The sequence below is a fragment of the Prinia subflava genome, chromosome 6, assembly GCF_021018805.1.
Source record: "Prinia subflava isolate CZ2003 ecotype Zambia chromosome 6, Cam_Psub_1.2, whole genome shotgun sequence".
Taxonomy (NCBI): domain Eukaryota; kingdom Metazoa; phylum Chordata; class Aves; order Passeriformes; family Cisticolidae; genus Prinia; species Prinia subflava.
In genome coordinates this window covers 14,634,944-14,654,354 of record NC_086252.1, presented here as the reverse complement: position 1 = coordinate 14,654,354, position 19,411 = coordinate 14,634,944, and the positions used below count along the sequence as shown (strand labels likewise).

At 37.7% G+C, this 19,411-nt stretch overlaps 1 protein-coding gene across 7 annotated transcripts in view; it reads left to right on the top strand.

Moving 5' to 3' along the window:
* The window catches only part of ABI2 (abl interactor 2), a 66,131-nt gene that overhangs the window by 14,468 nt on the left and 32,252 nt on the right, over positions 1–19,411 (top strand). For all 7 annotated transcript variants that reach the window (XM_063400382.1, XM_063400380.1, XM_063400379.1 and 4 more), the window contains exon 2: positions 12,720–12,887. In XM_063400382.1, coding sequence (XP_063256452.1) covers positions 12,720–12,887 — 168 coding nt within the window. The remainder of the gene's footprint in view (positions 1–12,719; positions 12,888–19,411) is intronic.

The following is a 19,411-nucleotide window of genomic DNA, read 5'->3' as shown; positions in this document are numbered from 1 at the left end:
CACATCTTTTTATGCACGTAAACTGGCTGTATATTGTTTTTAGAAACTAAGTTACCACTTGCATGAAACAGTCTCTCTTTTGGTAAGAAGTATTGCTCAGTGTTGATGTAGGTCATGCTTAGAAAATGTGCATGTAAAATAGAGATGTTGCTGGAAATAATTACAGAGCACTTGGTGCTGTGCTGTGAAGTTACATGCTGCAGGTTGAATATAGCAACTTGGCTTGCTGTTCTTCAGCTACATAGCAATTGACAGAAGGTTTACTTATAATTTTGAAGTAAATGGACCAAAACTGCTTGTTAAACTGGGAAAGAGAATAATTGCTAGTTACAGTGCCTACAGAAAAAGGCTTTTTTCTCCTTATTTTCTGCAATTCTTAAATTGTAACAGCATAGCTAAGTTTGAGTCTAGTTGAAATGAAAAACCTCTTGTAACCATATGATTTTTTTATTTGTTGACAACTCTCCTACAAGCATGAAGGGTTCTGAAAAATCTTTATTTCTAGCAGTTGACCCTTGGGTATTAGACTGGGACTTCTCAGTTGAGGAGATGACTTTTATATTTCTAAAATGTTCTCTAGTAAGAGCAGAACAGAGATCTAGGCTTGGCTAACTGTCTCTGCATAAGAGGCCAGAATCCCATTCTCACTCTGCCAGTATTGTATTTTGTCCAGTGCTATGGTAACAGGAGCAAAAGGTTGTAAAAACATTCTTTGCCAGAAAAATGAGCAGATGCTTCTCTCAGGACACATAGGAAACAAATCTACTTAATAAGAGGGATTGGTTTTGATTTTCAGATTTCAGAGTGAACTTCCACTAACTTTCTTTCACTTTGTCCTGATTGTTCAGTTAATCTACATCCTGGGTTCAGTTATGGCTGGGTATCATTGAGTGTTACCACCACCTTCAGCAGGTGGGTTGTACAACACCAGTCAGCTTCCAGCAAATGAACATGGATATCAAGAACTAATCAATCTGTTGTTGCTTGCTTCTGCCCTCTTTCTGGCAAGCCTTTGCAGTGACAGTGAGAAAAAAGGCGTGCAAGTTGTGTGGGCTGTTGTGATTTTTCAGAGCCAGACAAGAATGTGTCAGTGTCTGGTCATGTATCAGGGTCCAAATGTGCATTTGAGGGGATGGGATTCTGGCACGTGTGTGCCATTGCAGGGCTCAGACACTTGGGTCTTTAAGTGGTTCTGCAGTAGGCAAGGACAGCTATCCTGTTTGTTTTCCCGTTTGTTTTAATGTAAAAAAGAAAGAGGGACAGACTGGGCAATGCTTCATAGAAGAATGAGGGAAACTTCTGAATCTTCACTTCTGTGCTTTAGAGTGATCAATGCAACTGCAGCTCACCCAGGCTCTGCTAATTTAGCAGAAATCTCTACGTTTGGGGCTATGCTGCCAATGGTTCTTTTGCCTCCTAGAGGAATTTTATATATTGCAGCTGTTGTGTGAAAGTTTATTTTGATCTGTACTTTTTCATATAAAATAAATTATTTAATGGGTTGTTTTGTTGTTGTTGTTGTGGGGGTTTTTTTGTTGTTGTTGGTTTTTTTTGTTTTGTTTTGTTTTTGTTCTGTCAGATTGTGGGTGTGGATCTGAAGACATAATGAAGTTAATGTCTTTCATTATGCCTGATTTGGTAGCAGCTTTAAAAAATGCCAAGTAAGAACAATTTCAAATTTAGGGTTAACAGATCAGTGTCAAGGAATCTATGTAATCCAAGAATCCTTCCTAGAAAAGGAAGACTGACTGTGCAAATTCCTGCCCCTTGTTAGTTTAAGCCCTCTCTGTGCTGTCTTTGGAAGGCACACTCGTGGTCCCTGATAGCTGTGCCTCTTCAAGCTTTTTTTAGCCATAGTTACTAAAGGTAGTTAATGTAAAGTATAACTTCTAGTGTGATAAGATTTTGGGACTTGCTCATGTGAGGAAGTAGAGAAAGTGAATAGCAGTTGAAAGAGTTGTATTGGTTGGGGTGATGATGTGGGCAGAGTTCTGAGGCTACCAGGACTGCGTTTGCCGTGGATGGCAGGACAGGCTTTGCAGCTCGCGGTGCTTGCGCTGCTCAGCGTTGGGAGGCCGGGGGAAGCGGGCCGTGCGGCCGGGCCGTGCGGCGGGGCTGTGCTGCTGTGGGTTCATCTCCACACCTGCCAGCCTCGCTCGGGAGCTGGTGCCCAATGGGGTGTGTGCCTTCCCCGGCTGTGCTGCAATCACACCCTGCCAATTGCAGGTGTCCTGCATCTCTGTTTGAGGGGTTTGTTAGGTTGTAAGCTGCAATGGTGGGGGATATGGCTGTGTGTCCTACTTAGCTTGCCTTGCTGTGAGCTTGTGATGTCTGGCAGTGGAAACTTGGAAGCAGAATCTGCTTCTGCTGCCACATATCACTCTGCCTGTGATTCCAAATCAAAGTCATTAGTTGACCTCCATCACCACTATGTAATGAAATGAATTGAGAATTTACAGTAGAAGCAAGAAACTGGCGAAATTGGGATTTAAGTCAGTTGTTACATAAACCCCTGTAACTAGATAATATTTTGTGAAGCTGAAGTAGATACCTTTTCTTAGAAATGGTAGATTTTGTCAGATTTCAAGAGACAGAGATAAAAGTCTGTTCATCTGATATTGATAGCAGGGAAAAAAACACCATTTTTTGTACAGCAGAATGCAATTACTATATGATTGTAGTTTTTACTTGTGAAAGCCACTTTGCATATGAAGTAATTTTTTGCAAATGCTACTGCTTGCTTTATTTCTATTAAGTAACTTTAAAATTAAATTTGAGTTTATCAGTGATTTTGACTTGTAAACTCAGTAAAACCTCTGCACACTAAAGCATCCTTGGTGAATGAAGAGCTGTAGAACAGCAGATATCTGAGATAATAGAGTTAAGCCTGTGGATCTTTGCTGTTTTTGAAGTTCTTCATTCAGTGCATTTGTATTGGCCTAGCCTCTTATGGCTACAAAGGTGTTGATACTGTGCTGTTATTAAAGCCAAAATTTGCCTTGTATCTGGAATGCCAACAATAATTATGTTGTTGTAGGAACTAGAAATGACCCACTTCTCTCAGCTGTGTTACTGCAGAAGAGCTCCCAGAGTAAGGTGAAACCTCCACTGGTTTCATAGAATGCACAGGGGAGTAGTTTCCTTCATTGCTGCTTCCTCCTGACCAGGAGCAAAGTCTGATGCTGTGCAGCAGTGATGAATAACTAGTAATATAACTACATATTAACTGTGTTCTAGATGTAAATGCATTTGGATGTTAGTGTGCTGTTCTTGTGATATAATTCATGATGCAGCATTTTAAACTGTGTTACTGATGTGTTGAAAAAGTTTTTTATAACCTTGTCTAGTACGTTTGTGTGAATACATCATGCCCTATTATTTTTGCATAAGCAGGACTTTGCCTGTATTCTCAAGGAACAGGAACTTGCAAGATCTGATGAGAGCAGGACATTTGTGTGTGAAAACTGTTCTGCTGTGCTTGTGAATGCATGGAAATAAATACAAAGTCTGATTCTGGTGATGGTTAAGGGAAACAGATGACAGATTAGTTGCAGTGATGCAGGCAGCATGGAAACAGTGGTGCAGGTGATGAGATATCAGAGGAGCTGAGCATGTCCACAGCTCCTGTTTGCTGTGTTTTTCTCTTGGGTAGACTGATATTGCTGTCATAGATCTCAAACCAGTGAGCTAGTTTTACCCTCGCTGGCAGCCTTGAATGCAGTATATTTTTTAAAAAGCGATTTTTCCTTTTAGTAGGTTAGGTTCTGTGTGCATTTCTTTGAAAGGTAGCTTTCCTAGCTGTTAATCAAATCTACATTTTGAGGCTCAGCACAGAACTAAAAACATCAAATAAACTTATAGCAGCGAAAACAAAAGACTGCAATTTAATGCAAATGATCTTGTAGAGACTGCAGCAGTTTATTGGTACTGAGTTTAAGATATCGTAAAAGTTAGACAGTCACACTTGTAATCAAGAAGTTCTAGTGACATTTAGTGAATCATTACAGCTTTTTAATAGTTTGAAAACAGAATAACTTGATGTCAAAGGCTTTACTAAAGTATGAATGCTAACAGTATATTCTTTAGCTAGCATGCTTGCTATTAGTATGCAGATAAATAACAATTATAAATAATTTGTTAAAAATGGTAATAACTTTATATGATATTAATATTAGTGTAATAAGATGAATGCAGTTAACCTTGTGTTTGGAAATTACATTTTAAAATACCAATTTATTACTTGCTCTTTGAATGTTGTTTGAATTATAAAATCTAGTGATAGTTTTGATACATTCTTAATTCTAAATGCAGTATATTGGGTAATGATTGTGTTTGTCCTAAATACCAGTGTTCCTTATACACCTTTGTTGATTACTGGGTGATCTCTGATCAAAAGATGTGTTTTACTAAATGTAGGACATACAGAATTCACAGTGCTGTGAGAATAGTCCTAATTCCATTATCTGTTGTAAAGAGAAGAGTTTACTTCAGTATGTTCACATTTAAAGGTGTTTAAATTTTAATGCACTTTGTGTGAACAGTAAGTTAATTGCTTTCATGTAGGTGTTGAGTAGAGCCCTTGGATGCAGTGGTGGAGAAAGTACTTACCCTTCAGCTTGACAGATACTGATGAGGTGGGATGGTTTCAGTGCCTGACAAACCTCTGTCTGTGCCTGGATGGCTCACCCATGGCTGAAGTTCCGTTTAGTGCTGATTCTTACACTGTGTCATGTCACTCCTGAGAGCAGTTCATTAATAAAAAAGGACTTGTGTCACTCAGAGACTTGACATGCTGTGCTCTTTTCTTCACAGGTGTGACAAAGAGTTTTCAAGCAGATTACTTTATTTATAGTTAGTGTTAGATAAGGTCATACTGAAATTATTTTGAAGTAAAAATATTCTATCTCCAAACTCGAGAGCTACTACCATTTCTACTAATTTGTAGGCCAAATTACCAGTCCCAATAATCTTGTTGCTTCCACTGTTCATGGTCTCAGTGTGTTTTGCTGCTCCTGTTTTCTTTTGAAAGCAGAATAATAGAAAGCTGTCAGAGAACTTATGAGTGGGTTTGTGGCAGGGTATGTGTGGAGAAGTGTTTCCCATTTGTATCCAAAATGTTGTTTGCTTATGCTGCCTAACATTTGATTAATTCATTACGTTTAGGGTGCAGAGTGCATGTAAATGGGCAATGACTGAGTTCTCCTTAGTTTTAAAAGAAAGGTGTATGCATTTGAGTAGGGTAATCAAGCAATCAAGCTAGCCTTTTGTCTTTCTAAAATAATAACAAATAATTATATTTCATTATATTATTCATTATAATAATTATATTATTCATTATATAATCATGAATAAGCAATTACACAGAGACAGGTGCTTGCACATGGAGATGAATAGTATAGAGATGATGCTATTACAATTGACAGGAACAAAAAAATTCTGCTCCCAGCTCCAGGTACTGTGCAATTCTGGTTATATTAAAGAACAGGTAGACTGGGTTTCCCTGTGTCCTGTGTGCTAATAGAACACATACATTGTTCTGCATCCAAAAGAGAAATCTGGGGGTTTTCTGGTGCCACAGAAATAAGTGCCTTGGAGCTCTATGGCCCTTATTTTTTTCTGAAACTCTGGGAGAGCTCATTTCCTTCTGATCTAACATGTCAGTGATTGCTTCTGCTTCTTTGTGCCTGTTTCTCCTGTGTGTTAGAGACCAGCTCCTTAGGAATTAGTGGGTACATGGTTTTTGTCCTGGGAATGAGCAGTTCCGGTAGTGAAAGAAGAGTGAGGGATATTCTTTAGCAAGTATTTAATGAGCCAGTTTGTTAAAACAGAAAACTACTGTATTTTTCACTGACAGTTATGTAAGTTTCTGGCATGATTTTGACTTAATTATTGGATTAATGATGCTCAGTTTTCTTCTCAATCATTTTTTGTAGTTCACGGAAGGACCTCAGAAAGCACTTGGATGGGCTGAGCAAATGCCATCTGTGCAGTTGAATAAAAGTGTGCAAAATACTTAATTATGTATGAGGCTTTCAGTAACTTCAAGGAATTCAGCAACAATTAAAATGAAAAGGATGATATAAGAGCTCAATCTATTTTTCACAGGAAGACTGGAGTGTGCTTTGTCAGTATCACAGTTGGACACATTTTGTACTGAATAATGCAGCTTGTTGAACTCTAGCATGCAGCTTTTGTTCTTGAGACTTCTTGAAGCTGATGCAACCTCAGCAGAAACCTTAGGGGTTTTGCTAGCTGGTCGTAAGACAAATGCCAGCTTGGGTTTGTGTTAACAGTAATCAAAAGAAACAGCTGGTATATTGATTAAATGAAACAAATCTTCTGTCTTATTTTTAAAATTTTACTATTACTTTTTCATCACATATATTAAATATGAGTTTGTTTCACTAAACAGTGCTGTTCTGAACAATAGCAAGAGATACTCTATATGTTGGGGAATTCATTAGTATATTCTGGATATACTCTTTTGTGCAGTTAGTCTAGTGTCAAACTCTTCAACCTCAGCTTCCACATTTATGCCTAAATATTACTGCATAAATAAATTGCACATTGAAGAGTTGATTTGAGTATGAATTGAGATTTTTTTTCCATTCAGAATTCTGTGAACTAAAAGATGTGAATGACAGTAGCCTCAGGAATGAAGAGCTCTGTTTTTTCAGCCCCTTACAACTCAACATTAAGTATTAATCTTGGAAGAATTTTTTATGGTAGTCATATTGATATTAAAGTCAACAACTGGTGCTAATGTTCTGTAATAGGAAACACAATTTCTTTCTCAGCTCATTGGTCCAGACTTTTTTGGCTCTTCCAGTAGAATTTATACAAGTCTTGCTAGCCTGACTGCAGAACTGTGAACTTCCAAGTTGATGATGACTACTGGATAAATAACAGGTTTTTTAAGAACGGTAGTAGAAAAGGAACCTGGCTACAATAACCAACTAACTTGCCAGTAGCTTTTAATGCTTCTTTTCACGCACCACTTTCAGACCTGACTTTATGAGCTCTTTCCAATTCATAGGAAATGTATTTTTCTTTTTTAAAAGTGTTGCTGTCTTTGAAGTCTTTCCTTCTAATCTGGTAGCATTGGTAGCATTTGGTAGCATTTTTTTCTTTTATCTAGTTTTAGCTAGTTGTATTGATGTTTTGTAAATCTTACTGTAGGGTTCATGTTGCCTCCCATTGTTTGTTTCTTTGTAGAATTTCTCTATCCATTAGTAGCTGCTTTTCTGTACAAAATTATTCAAGTTCTTAACAGGGGCATAACAGACCTTATCACTAGGATTTGGCTAATCACTCTTTGGATGGGAGAATGCCTTAAAATCTTGATTTCTTTCTAGCCCTGCATTTTATGCTCTATATACATGTAAGAATTCCTTTTGCCAATCATATAGCCAAATAATTTTGTCCTTTTGGATACCTTATTGCATGTTTTATTTTCTCATCTGCCCCATTCAATACTAGTTTCTTCTTTATAGTCTGTTTTTTAATTGCTTTATAAATATAAAAGTTTGTGCTTTCTTATGCAGGAGAACAAGCATTGAGACATTTAATTCCTAAAGTGAAAGGATATTTCATATAGTCAGCAGTCCAGGCTATTTCTTATTCAAATCTGGTAATGTAATTGTGCAGTGTAAATGGAACTTCCAGAGTGAGAAGAAAAATTGATGCCTGGGCTCTGCATCCTGACATGAAAAGTAGTCACCTTTACATCTGCTGCAGGTTGAATTCCACATAATTTCTAATTCTAGCTATTTGGTTTATACAATCTAATAAAAAATGAGCAATATTTTCAGGTGAACATTTATGATCATTCCTTTTAGATTTAGTGTCTGTTGCTGGTCTGGCATGTGGAAGTGGAAACTGTTAATAATTCTCCAGTGTCTGAAAGCAAGCACACACCACTGCCTTGTGTATGTAATACATGGCTTTTGTGACTGACTGTGAAGTCTGTGCATTTGTAGCTGCCTTGAATGCCTTTGATCTCCTGTTCTCTAAAAGCCCCTGTTTGTATAGTCACTGCAGTCTGTGCTGTAGCTCTCAGGCTGGATTCATCCTGTGAAACGTTTCCATGTAGTTGATAGCTTGTTCTGTTTTCTGGTGGAGACAAAATACCTGTTTCAGTACTGGGTGCTTCCCACAAAGGGAAAGGGCTCTGCAGGGGAGCGCTGAGCTGTGTGGCTGCTGCTGTGTCCAGGTGTGTGGGGAGCTGCTTCCTGCTGCAGTGGGAGGAGCAGCTCCCAGTACCTGACACTGTCCCCATCCATGTGTGGCTGGCAGGAGCATCGGATCAGCTCTCTGTGGAGAGGCAAAATGGTGCCCTCTCTGCTGAGAGCAGGAGAAAAGGGTGTTGCCATGTGACTCACATCGACACCTGATAGTACATTGTGTGGAGGAAGATGATGAACAGAGCAAATGCTAAGATGTTGCCTGGAAATTCCATAACATGGGCACAGAAGACACGATCTAAACGTTTCTATTTAAGGCTATGAAGATGGTCCAGCTGTGATACTCAAGTATTTCAACATGGTCATAAGTTTAAGAGGTGGCAACACAGCAGCATTCTTAAAACAGTTAAAAGAAAAATATTAAGGGAAACATGGGACACTGCACAGGTTGGGTGAAGAAAAACTATAGGTAGTGGAAGGCTGGAAAAACTGCAGTGATGTCCCAGCACTTGTTCCTTTTCTAGCAAGCTCAACAATTCTGGATAATTCTTCCCTCTTTATTCTTGATTGTGTCCTTCCTTGTGTTTATCTGGCTATGCAGTGGTTTGGATGAGGCAAAAGTTCTAATTTGGTTTATGGATCAGATGATTTTCATTTGGGACGTGCCTCCTGGTGTAATTCACTACAGCAGATGGAGCGTGCACTTGGTGTTGGGGACATCTGCTGTGACGGGTACTGCTGATCAAAGTAGATCCTGAGTCTCCGTAATTCCTTGACAGTTGCTCAGACCATAATTCACTGAGTTGCTTTGCTTTTTTTTTCTTTGTGGCATCCACATAGTTTTACTAGGGGTAGTGTTTGCAATTTTGCATGTCAGGGAAGATAATGGAAGTGACTGGAGTTTAAAACAACTGTTTGTTTCTAAAGTTAGTTATAAACTAGGTCAGGTACTCAGTCTGCCATGTGGCCCTGCATAGACAATGGAACAGGTATGTTAGGTCTAGGAATGAGAGGTATGATACCTGTGTTGGCAGTGTTTCAGAAGACTTGTTTGTCAAACAATAGCTTTGATTTAATTATTTTATTATCAATTTTAAAAATACAGATCAAATCGATCTAATGGTTGAAAGCATTGCTTTCCAAAGATTTGTGTGTGGATAGATGTTACATTTTTACATAGGCATGTATAATTTTATGTGTGTGAGTGCTAAAGGTACTTAAAAACTGAAATGGAGAGATACTCGAAGGTCTGCTCCATGGCATTTAATTTAGGTCAGGGCACTGAAAACACTTGCTACCAGTGCTTGATCATGCTGAGCACCACATTTCTGAGATCTGAAGGGCTTCAAGGACTCTGGTTAATATGCTTAAGTATCCACAGGAACAAGTCTTTTTGTTATAATGGACCTAGAACATGTTTCTCTTGGTTTTGATATTCTTCACAGAAACCGTATTCCATAGGTTACTGAAACTACTGTAGAGAGTCTAATCAGTTTGATTTTTTTCTTTCACTAGAGAATTTTGGTAGGTGTGGATATTGAAATAACTTTTTGTCTGCCTTACAGTCTGATGTGAAGTATGCTGGCTGGTATTTTGGTATTAGGAAGATCAAGAGTATCAGAACTTAGACTGCCAAGGATTATGTTTGAATTTTGTTTACGGATAACTTTAAACTATTATCTTATTAGCAGAAATCCCTTTATTTATATAGTTACATACTCAGTGAGCACGGCAGCACTTGCAAGCAATGAAATTTGGTGTCCATGGGGAGTGTACATAGGGATCTTGTTACATAGGAGCATATGATAAGATACCATCTCTGGAAATCTACTTATCAAATTAGAAGATGGATTTCATGCTAAATACGACTTACCATTTCAAGTTAAATTTTAACTGACATTTATCATTATATTTCCACTGAGGAACTTAGGATTTTTCTGTAAGTATTCTAGAGTTTTTACTATTGCTGTGAGTCATTCAAGTTTTCATCTCTTAAAAGTTTTCAGGGTAAACATGATTGTTATAAAATACTGTCACTAATTGTTTTTTGTTCTTTTGAAATGGATTGACAGTAGTAGGTTCAAATAGTCATTTTAATTTGAATAGATTCTTCACAGGAGGAAAGTTCAAACTTCAGTTTTGCTGTGCCAAACATTAGTGGAGTTTGCCTCAGAGAATTTCAGGCTCTGTAAAAAGGCATGTAGAGTGAATCACAGTTGTTACCAGCTAAATATGTTAATTAGACACCTATATCAAATGGGTTTTTGTGCTAATAAGAGTTCCAAAGTAGTTTATAGTATTGTTTTATGAGATCTTTAATGCATTTGAACATTGAGAAGTCAGTTCCTTGTTGGTTTGAACTGAGGGTGACTTGAATTGAGCTATTAGGTTACATCCCTGGAAGGAGTAGCTCTGAACATGGGTTCATATTTGTGCTTCTTTAAGCAGAAAAAAAAATAGCAGAGGCTCATAATATATAAAATTACAGGTAGTTTTCCTTTTGTTCTCAAACACTTCATCTATTAATGAAAAAATACTGTGTTTGCTGGATTATACTCAGCTTCTCTGGATATATAGTGTACTAATGGAAATCAGCATTTTCTGCTTCTATAAATAGATTAGCAGCAGCTGCAGAGCAAAACAGGGGAGCTTCTGGTCATTTTTATTATTGCCATTGAGAAATGGTTTGAATGGCTGTGGAATGTGCCTGCTGCAGGGGAGGGTGCAGGCTGGACTGGGGATACGAGCAAGAAGGGAAGAGTGTATTTACAAGCCAGCAATGTGAGAATAGAGGTAAAGAGCTCGATGTTCCTTCCTTTGGGAGTCCTGAAGCAGAGGTTCAAGCTCTTTCATGTACAAGACATACTACTCAGCTGGTTAAAAGTCATGAGTTCTTAAATGAGATCTGGAGATAGCATTTTGCTAACTTCTCTGTAGTTAAATATAAGGAAGCATTTCTAATTTCTAGAATGTCCTCATACGGTGTCCTGAGAAACTCCTAAAATCTTCAGTTCCTTCTTCTGTTGGTCTTGTTTTGTCTTGTGCATGGGAGAGAAGCACAGTGAGAACACTCAACTCCTGCAGCATTCCTCCTTCCTGCCCCGGCAGGGCAGCTCTTGGATGAGCAGCAGCTGCCGCTCTCCTCCTGCCTAGCAGTGAGGAACTGGTGCCACTGCAGCCTGCCAGCTGACCAGCTAACTTACCTGTGTTGTTTGTGGGCACAGGAGGTTACCAGGAAAGAAAAAGTATTGAATTTCTCTCATGGGAGCATTTAAATGGAGTCTCGTGCCTCTGTGTACATGTGTGGGATTTTTTTTCCCCATGAAAGCAAGCAATCTTCTTTTAAGAATCTTACTACAAGGTCTTGGGAAATATTGAGCTGTAGGAATTGTTTTCCTGAAATACAGATCTGCTTACTTTCTGTGTTTCTCAAACTCCATATATTACAATGGATGGTAGATTCAGCTTGTGCTGAAAGATATTATGACTTCATATCCCCTCTTTAATAACAGCACATTTCTTGAATTGTGATACCCAACCTGTGTGGATAATATAAAAAGCCAAGGAAATAATGAAATACAGTATTATAGTGACAGGTGGGAGTAGAGAACATTTATCACCTGTTGCTTTAGAAACAGCAGCATCAGCCTGTGAGATGGCTAAAGATCACTTAAATGTGAAGTTCACTGTGTACTGAAGTGTTGGAAACTGGAAAGTTTCTTAGCCTCCTAGCTGTATGTTTTATCAGTGCTTTAATCTGTATTCTCTACTGAATTGTATCTTTGTTGTGATGGTAACTATTTTTCAAGGAGAAATGAAGAACCCTAACAATTAGATTCTTAGCTTATTATTTTTAACTGTTTGAAATGTATCTGTGTTTTTAAATTTCTAATGAATCTCTTGTTTATGATTAGCTTAAATACCTTTAGGTGCTCTACTACTAGAAAAATGGATCATACTAATTTTTCATAGAAGAAATTATTGACAATGTGAAAAAGCACAAAACATGTTTAAGAGGAAAACATGGACTTACTCCTTTTCAATATTATTTCCTTCACATTGTATTCAGCTACCATTTTATGGGAATAATTACAGTTCATTTACTGTGAATGACTATTTCTGACAACAATGAGGTCTAAATGATTAGGAGAGATGAGGAATTGGCAGCTCCTTGTTGGCTGTTAGGAGTTATAAATGAAGTACCAAGTTTAGAAAAATGAAACAGTTGTAAATTGTATGAAATCTAGGAGAAATAAATAATAGGTGTCTCAGAGTGCTTTTCAAGTAAATTGCTAAAATATTGAATAAGAAGTAGGACTTTTTTCAAGAAAACTCCAAGTATATTCAAAAAAAGGAGCTTAATTCTTCTTAGAAAGTGCAGAAACTCTTAAAATACAAAGGTAGTATCTTTTGTGGAATTGAATTAGTTTGACTTATATAATTCATTGTCTATAAAGACAGGCAAAAAGAGTTCTTTCCAAGAATCTTTGCATGAAAGACTTTACACTAAATAAACCTTTTCTTTCTGTTCTTCAGTCAGCAGATAAGCAGCGAGCCCTGGAAGAAACCAAAGCCTACACAACGCAGTCGTTAGCAAGCGTAGCCTATCTGATCAACACTTTGGCCAACAATGTTCTCCAGATGCTGGATATCCAGGCATCCCAGCTCCGGCGCATGGAATCTTCAATCAACCACATTTCACAAGTGAGACTTTCTTCTTTTGCCTTTGATATTTCATAGCAAGAAAAACTGAACTGACGTCTTGTGAGCGAGGAGAATTTAAAACATATTAATTCTGGGACTGAGTCTCATCACGTGGTTCTATACCAGTGTTAGTGTGAGCATTTTACATACCAAAGCAGGTTAAATGCATTCTCAGCCAGATTATTGTTTGGAGAGGGGATCATTCTGCATAAGTGAAAAGCACAGAAAAATTGCTAATGGGAAAACAAGAATATTATGTTAAGAAATATGAAATGGATGGTGGAAAACAGTACTCATCATCTTTTTACTTTTTCTGTTGCTGTAATACTGGCATCTAATGACAACCGCATAGATGACAAAAATGGTTTGCTCCCAGCTTTTCCTAATAAAATATACCTTGCAATGGCATGAACAAAAGCCAAAATTAATGTTTGAATTTGTGTATGACTGCAGAACTCCTGCCACTGTTTGCAGTTGTTCCGACTAGCAGTAAACTAAGCTACTGTAATGAGGAACCCAGGTTCAACCACCACATTGATGAGAGAATTTTGACTGCCAGAATGGGCTGAGAATGAGTGATAGATAAAAGTGGACATTTTCCACTGATGGATTAAAAGAGAAATTAAAAACAATGATACAGCAGTTTCTGGGGTTTGTGTCTGTTTACTGAATATTTTGTGTCTTAGTTGACCAGTACGTTTTGACTACTAGGGTTTCTTGATCTTCATGTGATAATATAAATTAAAATAAATAATATTGTGGTGTTTAGAAAAACATTTGAAAATAGGGGCTGTGTAAGGTAGGAAATAAGTAGATGGATTGGATCTGCTTGAACCAGCAGAAGAAGTGAATAGTTTTATGCTGCCTTAGTGGGCTGAATCGCCTCTGATTGGGTCAGAGGAATTCCAGGGCAAGTACAAAGGAAGAGGTGGGGAGGATTTACGTTTTGATAGTGCTGTGCTATTAGGTTGCCTCAATTGTCTCATGGATCTGCATCAAAAATAAGCTGGAAGTTTGATTTCTTCTGCTAAATGATGCTCCATGTTAATCAGTACATGGACAAGTAAATTAATTTTTTCCCCCAGAAAATGTTATTAATTACCCTGTGTATGGCTGTGTGCTGTATCTATATGCTGTGTGTGTGTATGTACTTCCTCACAGGCTAGTGCCAGCTCACAAGTGCTCCAGCTGTTTGAGAGCCTGATGCAAAAGACAATATATTTTGCATTTCAAGAATGAGGAAAATTCATTTTGTCACACAGCTTCTGTAAAGTAGCTTTTGTGGAAAGAGCCATAGCATTTCAAATTTTTTCCTCCTGAGAAGGTGACATTTATCCAGATTGAGAGCTAGGTTAGATTGTCTTTGACCTTTATACAGTGCAACTAGTTATTTAAAATAGAGTACTAAATTAGCAGTAGCCCAACACTTAATGAAGATATAACTGCAAAATTTCGTGGGTTGAGCTTGAACCAAAAAAAAAAAAAAAAAAAAAAAAAAAAAAAAAAAAAAAAAAAAAAAAAAAATCTGTGATGGTCTTTTTTTTTTAAAATACTGCTGTAAAATTGAACATTTAGTTTGTTTGGGGGAATTTTTTGTGTGCCTTGTTTCGGGTTTTTTGAGTTTACATCATCTGTATGTAGGATGTTTCCCAAATCTTTATGGAAGAAATAATATCAGAGGAGCAGACAGTATTTAAGGTTTGGATACATGAAGTGTATCCATCCAAGGAGCTTTATTAAGTTAATGTGTTTGGAAATGGCTTCCTCCCATAATACCAGTGTTGTAGATTAGCGTGTTATCTGTCTTAATTTCCATGTTTATTTTTCTTTAAAACATTAATTCACATAGTTTCTCTGTAAATAAATAATTTATTTTCAAGACATTTGGTTATACTTCTCCTGAAGTTAGCTTAATGTGCAGAAGGTTTCCTTGGTGTTTATATTGGATGTGAAGTTTAGTGAGCTTTTTCTAACAGTATTAAAAATGTGTTGTGGTGTAATACCTCACTGCCAAATTGGGATTTCAGTCAGCCTGACTTGAAATGAAGTCAGGAACATAGAACAGGAAACAGGTTGGTAATTACAGATGGTAAATTAATTTTTGCATTAATGGTTTGGTCAGTAGGTCTTGGCATTTAAGTTTAGAAAACATTATATGCAAATAGTGATATCTGAATGGAATCCTGTTTTTAATTCTGGTTTGGGATTCCACATATTCTTCAAAGACGGGAGCAGAATCATTTGGTGCTTGGTACAAAAACTTTTCCCAAAGTGCTTGTTTTGTACAAGTAGCTCACACTGGGAGAGGTGTGATTAACTGTGTAAGATAAAATGCTCTGGGTCTCTCTTCGTTGGTAGAATGGCAATTTATATCCCTTTGTGTTTCCTTCTAAATGCCAGCCTAATCAAAGAGCTGAAAAGGAAGCTGATAATCATTTGTGCTTTTTCAAATTATATATAGGTTGTGAATAAGGAAGTTGTTACTATTGAGAAACTATTTTTATGCAAGTGATTAAATCCTATTGGTTTAAAAATTAGAATTACTTTGGTTTGGTCTGAAAGCTGATTAATCTATTCTCACTTGCCTTCTTGAACCCTGTCCAGAACTAGATGATAAACAATGTTTCATATTTGACTAAGAATTTAAATCTTAAATACGGATCATATGTACAAATATTTATACTTGTTAAAAAATATCTTGCAGCTTTCAAGTTAGCAGCCACTGTGAATCATTACTAACGTCCAAATTCTTTAAATTAATCTGGCAGAATTTCAGGTTTTAATATTTGTATCTTGAGAAATGTTTTTTCAGGTTTAGTTCCAGAATCTCTTACTTAGCAAGGTCATTTTTAAAACTCTGCTACTAATTATGTACACAAGCCCATTATCACGAAGATGAGTGGCAGTGAAGAGTTTTCTCCAGTGGCACTGTGCTGTGGGGAGGTTGCTGCACCCTCCCTCACAGAGCTGGCAGCCACGCTCCTGGCTGTGAGAGCAGGCAGTGAGCAGACCCAGGCTGGCATTCTCTGCAGGCAGCAGTGCTGCTTACCTGGGCTCCAGCAACATCTGGGACCTGCTCAGGCTCTGCAGGGAAGTTCACTTGGACTTTCCACTGAAAAGCCAGTAAGGGGTTGTGACCGTTCTCAGCTGTCTTATTCTTGCAAGGCACAAGAACAGCAAAACGCTTTAGAAAATGGGGATGCAAGGCCAATTTTGCATGGTGAATGTTACCTATTTATGGAACAAGTACCTTTCAGCATTTTTATAGCATTATGATCTTTTTTGTGTATAAATTACATGCAACTTGGGACAATTAATGTCACATTGCTAACATGTCAAAATTAGGCAAAAGACTAATTTTAAAGTAATAATCCAGTTTTCAAGGTAATTTGCAATTAGTTTGAATTGCATCAAATTAGTAAGATTAATAAAAGTCCAGCAATACTATATTTAAGCAACATTTTCTTCTAAGAGTTTTGAAACTGAATTTTAAAAGCCTGGCCTAACAGAATGACAGTTAATTTATAAATTTAAATTAGAATAGTTTGAGAAGAAGAAGAAATGAAGGCTTCTGGAGACTCTTATCTCTGAAATTTCACTGTAATTCAGACTTTCAACATGCTGTGGTGGTTTAATCCCAGCTGGCAGCTAAGCACCACTCACTCCCCTCTACCAGGCTATGGGTAGAAAATCAGAAGGGTAAAAGTGAGAAAAACTTTTGGGTTGAGATATGTAATGATGACGGTGATAGTAATAATATAGAAAATTAATACTTAAGAGAGAAATCAAACCCAAGAAGAAGGGCTGCAGAAGAAGCCGTCCACTGGGCCAGCAGGGCCATCTGTCCCCTGGGTCCCGTCCCAGCTCCTTGTGCACCCCAGGCCATCCAGTGGTGGGTGGGATGGGAGCAGAAAAGGCCTTGGCCCTCCAGTCCTGCTCAGCAGTGACTGAAACATCCTGGAGTTATCAGCTCTGTTTACTGCACAAATCCAATATATCACCCCATACTGTGAAGAAAATTGGTTCTGTCCCAGCCAAAACTAACTTAAATTAGTAAAATGTTAACTTAATACTTTGAGAAATTTTGTTTATCAGTAGAAGAGAATATTTTCAAAACTTACGAGTTCAGTGACTTTTAAGTGAACTTATAAGTAGTATTAACTTTCCCAGAAATTATTTCATGGATTTTTTTGTTTTATATTTGCAGAGCTTGAGACTGGCTTTGTTGAATTCAGTATGAAAACCTGATGTTTCAAAATGGCCAGAAAATAGAAAAAAATGCAGTGGTTCATACTTACTTTTCCCCTTATGCTCTCCCTTGGCTATTGCAGGGATCTCGGAAAGCATATGAGAAGATGATAGTAATGAGCCTAACCTCTAACAAATTGTCAGTTAAAAGCTTTTGCCAAAGCTAATGGAGCTATGTGGAACAAATTTTTAAAAGCATAATAATACTGTCAGGCATCCAAAATGTCTTTTTAGAAAACAGGGGTTTAAGTTGTAGAAGGGCACAGTGTATCCCATCTTCTTTTCCTAACAGAGTTTTCAAGGCAGGTGTTTTGTTAGTCCAACTCTAACCCTAAAAACTTCTCATTAGAACTTTCTAAACTGATGAGTAAACATTTTGGTGCATTCTCCTGCCTTGATAAAGGATTTATGTTAGTACTGGAGGTAATAATTACCTGTGTGTTGACGATAAATGTTTTCATTTTCTTCAGTGGCAGGTTAATCTTTGTTACCTCGTCTACTAATGGAATGCTGCAGTGTTCCTCTGTGCTATTTTATGGGTGTATTAGGATCTCATGACTTCCATAGTCTACTAAACAAGGAAATGAAATGTTTGGAAAGCTGCCAGCATAATGCTTTTCAATACCATTTTAGGTGTGTGGACCAGAATTAGGTGCAGTTTGTATACTTTTAGTCATTCCATAGCTATTCAAGTTAAAAAAGATGTTCTGGATCATAATGCAAGGGAAATCCCACCAGATGAGCTTCAGGTTTTAATTAGGTTTTATGCAATTCATTGTTTGTTACTGTAGTCATGCCTCATGATCACCATAGTCCTTAAGGAGGCTGGTTGTACTCATGGGCTCCTATTGAAAACCCACTCTTCATTCATGGAAACAGCTTTGCACAGTGCCAGGATACCATTGCTACAGTAACATGAGCATTAAATAGCTGTACTTGCATTGTATTAGTAGATAATTACATAAGAAAGTACTGAAAGAACATATTCAAAGTTGCAGGGTTCTAGCACTTGAAATAGAAAGTGAGAAATCATCTTGCCAACCCTGCACTGGTAACTTCCATTTTTATTTGTAAATTGAAATTAAAGCTCTCAGTGCAATACCCAAGGCATGAAACTGGTTTTGGAGGACCAGATTCAGACCCGTAAGATTTTGATGTTCTAGCACATCCTGAAGTGCAGCTGCTGTTGCAGCCAAAGTTTTGTCACATTCTAGCAAATGGTATCAGGGGCCTGTGAGACAAAGAACATACAGGAGTCATGTCTCTGCATGTCTCAGTGACATGTCCAGACCACAGATAAGGTCTGCAGTAGAGACTGAATTTGTCAGTAGTATTAAACATGAAACTGTTCTTCCAAGTTGTTGCTATCATGTATCTTCGGCTTCTTAAGACAGTATGTGCCCTCGGACTGATGAGATGAGGGGTCTATAGACCATCTTCTCCAGAATGTGTGCTCCTATTCCCTATGCTGCAAAAGCAAAGGTGTAGCACAGAGGAGGGATAAAAGTCTGAGATGGAAAATGGACTCTTACATCTTACCCTGATGGAGAGAGGTGTACTTCAGGTACTTCAGCCTGGGAAGTGTTGGTGTGCTCTGTTTGCACTTCTGCTTGTACCATGAACGTAGCACTGTGAGAGCTGTAAAGATCTGATCTGCACTGCTGTGCTGGGGATTGGTGTATAGTCCTGGTCATCTCGGAGAGCTGCAGAATGGACCTTGGCAAATTCACTGGAGAGTGGTATAGCTGTTAAGTAGTTGCAGAAATATATGTTTCTGTTATACTAGTGTGAATTGTGAATTTCTGCAGAATTTATATATTGGCCAAATCTGGGTGGGTTTTTGTGCGAGTGTCCCAGATAGTTTAACTACCCCTATTAAATTTCAAATCATTGCTCCAAAAACTCGAGCTTTCTAAAGAGAGATTTGCTTATTTTGACCTTAAAATCTACTTTTCTGTAGCTTTATTTTAAGAAATAGCTATGTACCCATAGCGGAAACCTTGGAGTTCTAGGCGGGTGGAACGGTAGGTGGTAGATGTACATGACAAAGCTGTAGTTAGTGCTTAATTTTAGCAAAGTTACAAAAGCTTGAAAATATATTGCTGGGAAATACTAGGTAATCTTGATGATAGTACTGTAAGCTCACATATAATGCCCCAGGTATTTGTGGAAATCCTTCCCTGGAAATAATGCAAAGAAACACCTTCTTGGAAGTAGTTTTGGGGGTTGGTTGGGGTTTCTAAATTTTTTTTGTAATTTTAAAGGATGTGATGATT